At 45.6% G+C, this 10,664-nt stretch overlaps 1 protein-coding gene across 1 annotated transcript in view; it reads right to left on the reverse strand.

The window, feature by feature from the left end:
- Nucleotides 1-10,389, reverse strand: part of SLCO5A1 (solute carrier organic anion transporter family member 5A1) — a 72,066-nt gene extending 61,677 nt beyond the window's left edge. Inside the window, exon 1 of the mRNA XM_033061200.1 lies at nucleotides 9,462-10,389. Coding sequence (XP_032917091.1) covers nucleotides 9,462-10,389 — 928 coding nt within the window. The remainder of the gene's footprint in view (nucleotides 1-9,461) is intronic.
- Nucleotides 10,390-10,664: the final 275 nt, after the last annotated feature.

Below are 10,664 nucleotides of genomic sequence, written 5' to 3' on the forward strand. Positions count from 1 at the left end.
CCGTACTGCTGACACTTAAAATTCCTCTTCACTTTTCCTGGGGCTTTTTCAGCTGACAGTTCCCACCTAACCAGCATCCACAGGTTATTCTGCTCATGAATTTCACATGGGTTTGACCTCTGAGCCTATGAGCTGATTCCTTTAGAACTCTGATGGAAAAGATAGTGTTTTCAGATGTTTTACAAAGCAAAATCTACTGAGTTAACAGCTTAGCTGATACAGCAAGCATCTCTTCAAGTACAGGGAGAGCTTAACACACAGCAATGTGAGATAACATCTTCCAGAGTATTTCCTTTAGATATTTGTAGATGCAAATGAGGCTTGCTGGACTCATTCTGGTGAAGTAATCACAGGTTAGCAGCCACCACAGCAGAGCTCACAATTATTTTCCTGTCTACTCTGGATTATCCACAAAAATGCATTACTTGAAAGGACTTCTGGGGAGGTCGGGTATTCAGATTTTAATCTAATCAGAGAATGAAAAAAGGAGAAGCAGGAACCAAGGTGTGATTGAAAGCACTTGACTTCAGAAGCACACCAGCACCTTTCAGTGCCTACATGACACCCGAAGTCAACAGTTGTGAAGAAATCCAGGACAAACATTGGAGTAAACTACAACTGAAGTATAAAATAGCTAATCACAAGGTATCAGAAGATACACTCAGCTAATATATGCATTATCTGAAATACTCTTGACTCTAGAGGACAGCTTAATTAATACAGAAAGGAAAGGGTACAATCACAGGGGAAACCTGCCAGGATTTTATTTTTGTCACTTCAAAGAAGTTGACTGGAAACAGGTAAATATGGAAAGGTGTCACTAATTTACAAAAGCTTGCTAAATTCAAAAAACTGAAGAGCTGGTAGTTGATTTCAGAGCAGCTGGATTTTAAGAAAATCACTGCTGAGACACTCTCGAGGATTTCATTCTAATCCAGTAAACATCAAAGATAAAAGGTGCAGAGGGCAACCACCAGATGGAGGTCCTACTGTGCATGCTGCAGTGTAAGTAAAGTGTTAATGTCAATATAAGCAAGGAAAGAAGTGGAAGCACTAAAAAAAATATCCTGGCAAGCTAATGAAAAGGAAGCAAGCTGCTGAAAAGAAAATGGGGAAAGAGAATCAAAGATGTACAGCACAGGAGCATACACTTAGTGGACATGCAGCACTCCTTAGCAAGCACTTCACATGACACAATTCATCTACCTGCTTGTTCAAATTACAAAGCAAAATATACATGGGGTTTTTTTCTGATTTCATCTCCCTCAAACTCACCACAAAATGTAATTCATACCAGAGCATGATGTTTTTCACTGGTGTAATTTGTCTTTGCTGCCAAGTGAGCTGTTTACTTACATGAGAGTTAATATTTTCTGATTAGATTATCAGGTCTAATGGCAGCATAAAATAACACTGGAATTTCTGTCTGCACTTTCTGATTTCTCAGGTAAGAACAAATTCCTTGTGGCAGAAAAGAAGAGCAGTTAAAAGCCCCAAGTTCTTTAGCTCTCTCGTTAATACCGGCAGTGTCTAAATTTCTGGCCTTGTGACAGCACAACAGATGCCCAAACTGTTCAGCAGAAGAGCAGGACAGAGCCCATACATCTCCATGCTGCGGAGCACCGATATATTTGTTCCCATCACAGGAAATGTCCTATTTTTTTCTGGGCACTTGGAAGGAGTTGACGTATAGATTTGGCTGACTCGGGTGAAATCAGCCTGGATGTCCACTGCAGAGCTATCTGCTGTCACAAGTTTGCTCACTCCAGCCTATGTGCCCAGATTGTCCAACTGAGTTGAGGTAAAAGGATCAAGGTGCTTGAATAAAAGCATGGACACCAGGAATCACAAAACCAACAGTTTGCTCCCTGATCCAACTGCACTAGTTCAGAGTTTTCTGATTACAGCCCTAGTAAGTCCCGGCATCCCTGTAGCTGCTCAGGGGGTTGCAGAGACACCCTTGGACTTGGGAGCTGAAATTCTGACAGCTCTGGTGACAATTCACAGGAAGACAGGTGACCAGCTTGCCCTGCCCTCAGAGTCCATGTGGCACTGCCCCACACATCAGCAGGTAAAACAGAACTAGTGCTTACTCTGACCTTTCAGTCAAGAGTGGCAAAAACTGCCAGAGGAAACCAGCTGAAATATGTGCCATTTGTGCATGGTGGCTTCTCAACTGTTTTCAAAGTAACTAGTAAAGGCATGTAAAAACAACAAAAAGGAAAACTGAGTTCATTCTTCACAAGAAACAAGGGTTATAAAAGTGCTATCAGAGTAAAAAAGATTTCATAGGATTAAAACAAGAGCATGAAAGTTTAATATGACTGAGCTAAGTTTTCTATTCTTTTAAAAACCATGGATAAATTCCATTCATCTACTTTAAAAATCGGAATTTTTATATGCTGGCCTTCAGGACCAAACAGAAGGCTGAGACTATTTATAAAATTGCCTGTATTTTCTGCACAACTAATACAGAAACCCATGTGTCTTTGAATGACAGTACAGAGAAATCCAGTCTCCTCTCCTCTTGACTGCATAAGCACTTTCACAGCAATTAAGTCCTCCCAGGTGAGGCAGCCACTGAATGAAAGTTAATGGGAAATGGATGAAACACAAAGCATCTCTAATCCACCTGCAACAGGAGCAGTTACAGTGACCCTTTAGAACACAGTCGGGGTATCCAGCAGGCAGCTAAAGTTTCCAGCCCCCAGGTAATCAGACACTACATCCCAAGCCTTTAGTTCCTGGCAAAAGCTACAAACAAGCTGTTACTTAAAGGCTACTTTCATGTCTAGGTTTCCAAGCTGCTCCAGGACCACGGCAGGTGGAGACACTCGTCTGCACAAACCAGCCCTGCAGCAGAGCTTTACAGAGAAGGGAGCCGCTCTCCAAGAAAACACTATTCCCAAGCTCAAGAGGGTGAAAAGGGCACTGTCAACCTCAGAAACAAAATGCTAACCATTCTGACAAATGCTAAGCAAGGAAAACAACTGGGTCTGGGAATTCAGTGAGTTTCAGAACCCTGGATCCAACTCAGTTTTTGTCCTTTAATACAAAGAGAAGGAGACAATCAGGGAAGTATGTGTCTAAGTCTCTTCTTGCTCCTCAGGAGGACAAAGTGCATTTTGCCAGTTACTGGAAGTGATGCTTTCTTTGTCAATACAGCTGCTTGTGAACAATGCCATAGCTCATGGCAAGGACACAACTGAGAGATGCAGAAAGCATCCCTAACAGACACAACACTGGCAGAGCAAGTAAAGCAATGTATCACTCACGACATTAAATCCTGCAGGCAGAAAACTTCAGAGCAAAGGCTGCCCCCCACTCTTCACTGAACTCACTGTATGTACACACTGCTTAAAAACAGACAAAAAAAACCAGCTTCACTAAATGCTTAAGTAAATGATATCTAGGATTACACTATAAAAAATGTATTGGTCCACCTACAGAGTAGGAAACTAAAATGAAGAAGAAAAGTAAAACCTATCTTTCTATTTCCTCAAAGGACAATAAAACTGCATAGTGCTACTGTAAGTAATTATTGGGAACTGTGCAGGAACTGTGCCAGCTGCCTGATCAGCATTTTAACAAAAAAAAGGGATTCTACAGAGTGCCAGAGAAGCACAATACTGCACCCTTTGAGTGTTAAACCATCTGTGGGAGAAAGCAGTATAGTCCATAAGCACAAACAGAGATGCAGTCACTTCACCTGCATCCCAAGATGCTCCCTACCCCAAGCCAAGAGCACAGCAAGCTCAGCCTTCTGCTGGTGCTGCCCAGCTGAGTGTGCAAACAAAATAAGTGTGTGTTTCACACACACATTTCATGGAATCACGGGATATGCTGGGTTGGAAGGGACCCACAAGGGTCACCAAGTCTAACCTGTAGCCCTGCACAGGACCATCCCCAAGAGTCACACCATGTACCTGACAGCACTGTCCAAACACTTCCTGAACTCTGTCAGGCTAGGGTGGTGACCTGGGGAGCCTGTTCCAGTGCCCAACTTCTGGGTGAAGAGCCTTTCTTTTTAATATCCAACCTAAACCTCCCCTGACACGACATTAGGCCATTCCCTCAGGTCCTGTCACAGGCCACCACAGAGAAGAGATCAGTGTCTGCCCCTCCTCTGGCCCTCACAAAAAAGTTGCACACTGCAATGATGTCTCCCCTCTGCCTCCTCTCCTCCAGGCTTAACAGACACAGTGACCTCAGCTGCTCCTTACAGGGCTTATCATCAAGGCCCTTCACCATTTTCACTGCCCTCCTTTGGATGCTCTCTAATAGTTAAATGTCTTTTTTTATACTGTGGTACCCAACCCTGCACATAGTGTTCAAGGTGAGGCCGTCCCAGTGCAGAGCAGAAGGGGACAATCCCCTCCCTTGCCCGGCTGTGCCTGATGCACCCCAGCTCTGTACAAAAACACTGCTGATGGCTCAAGTCTTAGTGCTGGCCTCTGCATAAAACAAGATGTGGCCTTCTCTCAGATAAAGTAAAATCATGTATTTGAGAAATAAGCTCAGCACGCTTCCCCTTTACATGGAAAACAGAGCAAGCAATAAAAATTACTGGTAAACACCCCCTTTTGCCACAATTTTGGATTCAAAAAATCTGTCTCCTCACAGGCATGCGGTAAAAATAAATGTACTCTTTCTGTAGGGTTTACCAACTATAGGGATCAATGCTGAAAAAACCCTGCAGGAACCTAGTTTTTTTGGATATCAGGAAGCAGGAATCATATTCCAAAAGTAAACCAAAAGTGGTCATATGCTGAATGGTGAGAAGAAAATTAAATGCTGGTCAGCTGTTTCCCTGCTTCCAGATGGTCCCTTCTGCTCAGCAAGAAAGTTGATACTGTCTCAGAAAACCTCAATGACCTTGTAGCACCCACATAAAGGACCTGATGCCCTCAGTGGGCGCCAGTTCCTGTGTCTCAGGGACATCCATAATCCCAGAAGCAGCCAGACCAAAATGGATCAAAGTGGCACAAAAATCTAGTGCTTCCTGTGCCAGCACCAAGCAATGGCACATTACAGAGATGTAGCTTGTTTGGCAGCTCGGCTATGCCCTGGGACCCAGCAGGCAGAGCTGGTGGGCTTCTGATGTGAAGCTACCCCTCCTGCCCTCTCCTTTCAAGGGGGATGTAGATAGAGGGGTAAATTTAACTAGAAATACAATAAATGCGATCATCATACATACATATATATATATATATAGATATATAAAGACTTTGGGGAAGCCTGTAATGAAGACATGAGATGTACATAGAACATCCGACTGGTAAGGAGGTGTTTTCCAGACAGAATAGTCACAGTGAAATGGTTTACCTAATGCTAGAAACAGCAACCCACAAACAATCCTCATGAAAACAAAGCAGGAGTCCAAAATATTTTTGAAACTTGTCTAAATATTTCTTTTTTTCCAGGTTATGAAATGACTTTACCTCCCTGGCTTTCAGTCATTATCTGTACCAAGCCCATTTGCACAGGTTTATCCAATTTTTCAGCCATTATCTCATAAAACCTTTATCTCTGCATTTTGTAATTACAGTTTGTTCCAAAAACTAGGGACAGTCTGCATTAAATTAAACAGAGACACTTTACTCATTTCATATCCTAACCAGCCTATAGTATTCTAGCAACTGAAATAAAACATCCTTAGCACAAAGACCGATTTGTTCATTAGTCATTTTGGGAGGGTTCTGGTAAAAGCCGTTCCTGAATGCTAGAATATTTTCATTAATGCAATATTTCTGTAAAACCTAATACTGCCTCCCTATGTGTGAATTTTTAGGGTAAATTCATTTTTTATAACAATATCCACTTGCAAAAGAAGAAAAACATTTAGAAGTTATTCACGCACTATAACACCGCTACTAAAACTTCTAAGTGCCACACTTAACTTTAAAGAACTGCTTTTAAAAACCCTGATATAATCACAAGGCAAACTCACATTCAAGACAAACTGTTGGATACCTACAAAAAAACCCCACAATGTTTAGAAAAATCACAATGTTTTAAGTGCTAGCATTTGAAAAGTAGCAGTAGCACCATCAAAAGTTCAAAACAAGACTCAGGAAGTCCAACTTCAAATTGAACTGCAATTAATTTAATTGGATAAAAACTTAGAAGAACCTGCACACATCAGGGCAGCTGAACAACAGACATGCCACGGTTCAGCTGAGCACAGAAGGGAGGGACTTTGGAGAAGACAAAGACCACTTAGAGACTGCCCAGTTTTACACAGTGTGCAACTTCCCTTTTGGATTATCTGTGATTAAGGGAACCGGTTCTTACATTTCCTAGGCACCTGTTACAATCACGACTTGTTTTCAAGCCTGATGTCACACATTTCTCAAAGTTAGCATCAGGGCATCAAAGTATTGTCAAGTTTAAGGGGCGGGAGGACCCGGAGGTGACACTGCTTCACAAGGAAGAAACATCCCACAGAAGAGCTCACACACTGCTATGCGGGCAGCCCAAATACACATCCCTGCCTGGCACCTTTGTCCTACTAAAAATGACATAGCACCTTGTAAACTGGCACTGTGCCATTCTGACAGATGGACTTAAGCATAGGCAGCCAAGAGACTATGTATAAGCATCAAATATGTTTTTTGAGAGAAGGACTTCCAGCCAGGAATGTTAAAACAGCTGTCCACATTGAGCTTGCATGCCTACACTTAAGAGGATATGCTATCGCCACTCGAGCCCTGAGCTGGATTAACTTGGAAAATAAATAAGATAGCTTCCACAGCCACATAAGGTGAGTTTTTGCAGAATCAGGATTAGTGATACTCGAGGGGGGCTCTACTGACCTACTATTAGTGGGCACACTTGCAGGGTCAAAAAGCTCATCAGTTCTGAAGCTCAGTGAACCTTTTACCAGGTGCACACATATATATTTATCTTCCTTTGGAAGAAAAACATAGGATGCAATACCAGCATGATTATGAACAAACATGTTACTTCCATTTTGTGTTAGAGGATACTCTTTTTATGAATTAGCTGTCCTCACTCAAACACAGGTATCTGTGTGACTGGGATCTGTTTCCCTGGGCTTTCTTCTCTTTTTAAAACCTCAACTGCCATAGCCCACTCCAGGACTTTTTGTTAGCTCATGCCTACACACAGACATACATTTTACATTTTGACATCACTTGCATAGTTTTCCCCAGTAACAGAATCACACCACCTGGAGAGCCAGGCATTGTGTAACACAGGATGTGCTACAGGCCTGCAGAGCCATGCCCAGGCCACTTCTATCCCCTCCCTGCACCTGGCTGGGCTGTCTGCTGCCCAAAAATCCCTCTCCTCAAGGACGTGCAACATTCCAAACCATTGAGAAGATCCGACAAAAAACATGTTTGCTCACATCAATGTGCCAAACAGTGCTCTTTTTCTTTCTTCCGCAAAAACTCGAATTTTACTCCTGTCCCTCAAAAAGTCACTGGCCTGTATCTAAAGCGAGGCAAATATTTAAATGTGAACAAGTTAAAAGTTTCCTCAGAATTCCACACTATTTAAAAAAGCTAATACCAAGATTTCCAACAGCAGACAGCATTGCCTCTAGCTCTGAGTAGCTTCAAGACTGAATGGAGGTGCTGGTACATTTTATTCAATGTTTAAACATATTTTGAGTTCATTTTAATTCTCCCTGTGGTAACAGTCAAATCACAGGCATAAATTTTTCATGTGCACTGTAGCTGGGTGCACTCATCTTTGTTCTCCTGAATCACTGAAAATGAACTTCAACTCTGCAAAGATGCTCCCAGTATAGATCAAAGCTGCCTTCAGTGCCTGGCGGGCACAGGGTCACATGGAGTCTACCCAGCTGCTGGTGCCTTTTACCTTTGTTAACTTTGTTGCAATTAAAGTTACCTGAGTCACTTCATTACTATTTCCTGTGCTAGAAGCACATCAGTGGTAGGCATTTCTCCTGCACAGTGAGGATTTCCCCTCATTGACCTTGCCTTTCCCTTTGTTGGAAGAAAAATTTCCGCCTCTCTCACCGTTTACCTTTCACCCTTCATTCCTCACCTACAGCATTTCCAGTTCCTTTCCTTTTTTCGTTTTTGAGGAACTGTGTGTGATCACCTACTTGCCAAAGTTCCAAACTACAATTTAGTAACCTCAGTAACAAGATGCTTTGGTTTTTCATACTGCCAATAAAGTTGATGCTAGGTTAATGTTAATTTCCATACCACTTAACCTTTCTCAGATGGGAGAAGAGAGGGAAAAAACACTCTGTCAAATACTTCATCATGCAGATTAGCAATGCAGCGAATGCCTCCCCCTCCTTCCAAAAACCTGCAGTGCCCCAGGCTTTTTCAAGACACTGCACACAGACCGTGCACGGCCTTAAAACGGTTCAGGGAACAGTCAAACTGCCAAAGAACAGGTCAAAAGGAATAAAAACACTGATCCGGATCACTACTTTTGTTCAGTAAAGTAGTTACACACATACACTCCACAAGCGTGTAATTTCCATTAATATGTGTTTTACATGCAATTATTTTCCTAACACCACTGTAAAGCCAGAGAAGATTAAACTGCAAATGGTAATCTGAGTATCCAAAACCCCTTCACAGCTCTCTCAGCCCCCTAAGTGCCTCTCCGTATTTGAAAAGAATTTGAAGGAGTACATGAGGTTCATTTCTTGCAGAAGCATGTAAGGCACTAAAGCAAAGTCAGGGAGCAGCTCATCTCCTTACGCATTACACGAACTATCACGATCAAACTCCAACGAAGTTCAGTTCCCAGCTGAGATACCCTTTCCTCCCACATTTATGAAGACTTGTCTGTACCTGCTGAAAAACGCCTGCCAGATTGGACTCTCATTTCATTGTGCAGCCTTGAGCTGCCCTAACCAAACTTAATCCCGAAGGTTTTATATGCTGGGTTATCAATGGGTTTTTAACTCGGAAATGCCAGATGATGCATCAATGACAGTCAAAATTCATTGCTAGTTCAAACGAATGCTGGAGAAGTAAAACAAAGCAAAAATCTCTCAAAGTGCTTATTGAACGTTAACATTAATAAATGAGACCTTAGGCTAAAGGCACAGCAACCAGAATTTAGAATTCTAAAGCTGCTGTGTCAGCAAAAAGAAACTTGAAAGGGTATGGCAAATTTTAGCACTGCTTTCTGAAAAAGCCACCGGCTACTACAAAGTGCTGAAAAGCTTTAGAGAAGACAACTTTCTCTGCTGTTCTATTACCCGTGCAAGAGGGTGTGAGTACAACTACTTTCAGGCACACTGCCTTAGCTTCACCTGTTACTACTGTTCACCATGCTACAAAACATTTTAAACAGGAAAGCATGGCAATGTTACTTCAAAAGGTCATTTGAAAAGGAAAACTTAGCACAGAAGTTCAGCAGAACTAAGGCAGAAGTACCTGTAACTGGCCCCTCAGAGAGATCTGGGGTTCAGCACTCAAAGTACCCAGGTAAAGTTGCCTTACCTAGGTAAAGCGAGGCGTTTTCTTTCTTGACATTGTCATCTAAGTAGGTTGGTCCCAAGGTATAGATGGGTGTCGAGCCCATGCCAATGAGGATTTGGGCACAAATGAATAAAGCTACATAGAGAGAGTGGTCATTTCCGCCGGTGTCCTTGAAGCAGGCCGACGTGTCCCACTGCTCTTTGGCAGTGATATTGCCGGCCACGCACAAGCCCTCGTTAGTGACGGAGGAGTTCAGCTCCTGGATCTGGTACGGCGGAGAGATGAAGTGAGGTAAGGAGAAGAGCGCAGCGCCCAGGGCGATGAAAAGCCCCCCTACGGCCAGCCAGAGCGGCCTCCGCCCGCGACCCCCGAAGTAGCTGATGAAGACCACCACCACCAGGCTCCCGATGTCGAAGCAGCTGACCAGCAGCCCCGACTCCGAGCTCTTGAGGCTGTATCTCCGCTCGATGGTGGTGATGACGCTGCTCAGGTAGCCGGAGACCATGAGGGACTGGATGAAGGTCAGGAAGCACATGCACACCAGGAAGAAGCGCGAGTCCGCCAGCACAGCCCGCAGGCACGCTCTGCCCGGGGGGCCCGCCAGCAGCAGCGCCGGCGGCGGCGGCGGCGGCAGCAGCAGCGGGGGGCCCAGGGATACCCCTCGGCCGGGCGCCGCCGGCTGGCCGCCCTCCGTCTTCCAGGGGAAGCTCCCGCTGCCGCTGGCGGCGGCGGGGGGCCGGGCAGCCTCGGCGGCGGCGGCGCCCTGGCCCCGCTCGGCCTCGGGAGCCGGTCCCGCGGCGGGGCCGCCGCCGCCGCCGCCCCCCCCGGCCGCCAGGGGGGAGCCGAGCGCGGGCAGACTGCGGCACCGCGGCGCCTCCGCCCGGCCCCCCGCCGCCGCCGGCCGCTCCGCCCCGGGGAGCCGCTGCTCCGGGGTCCCCGCCGAAGCCATGCTGGGTCCGGCGGCGGCCTCAGAGGAGCCCGGCCGGCTCCATCGCCGCCGTGCGTCGAGCGCGCTGAGGGGCCCGGCGAGAGCGCAGCATAGCGAGGAGGGGAGGAGGGAGGGGAGGGGGGTGGCCCTAGTCGCGGCCGCCGGCCGCCCCGCCGCACGTGTCAGCCAAACTCCTTTGTGGCTCCATCCACCCTCAGTCTCGCTCGAGGGGCCGCCCGCCCGCCGGGGCGCCCGCGCTGCCGGCGGCTCCCGCTCCCCTTCGCCGCATGCCCGCG

The sequence above is a fragment of the Catharus ustulatus genome, chromosome 1 (assembly GCF_009819885.2).
Source record: "Catharus ustulatus isolate bCatUst1 chromosome 1, bCatUst1.pri.v2, whole genome shotgun sequence".
NCBI lineage: Eukaryota > Metazoa > Chordata > Aves > Passeriformes > Turdidae > Catharus > Catharus ustulatus.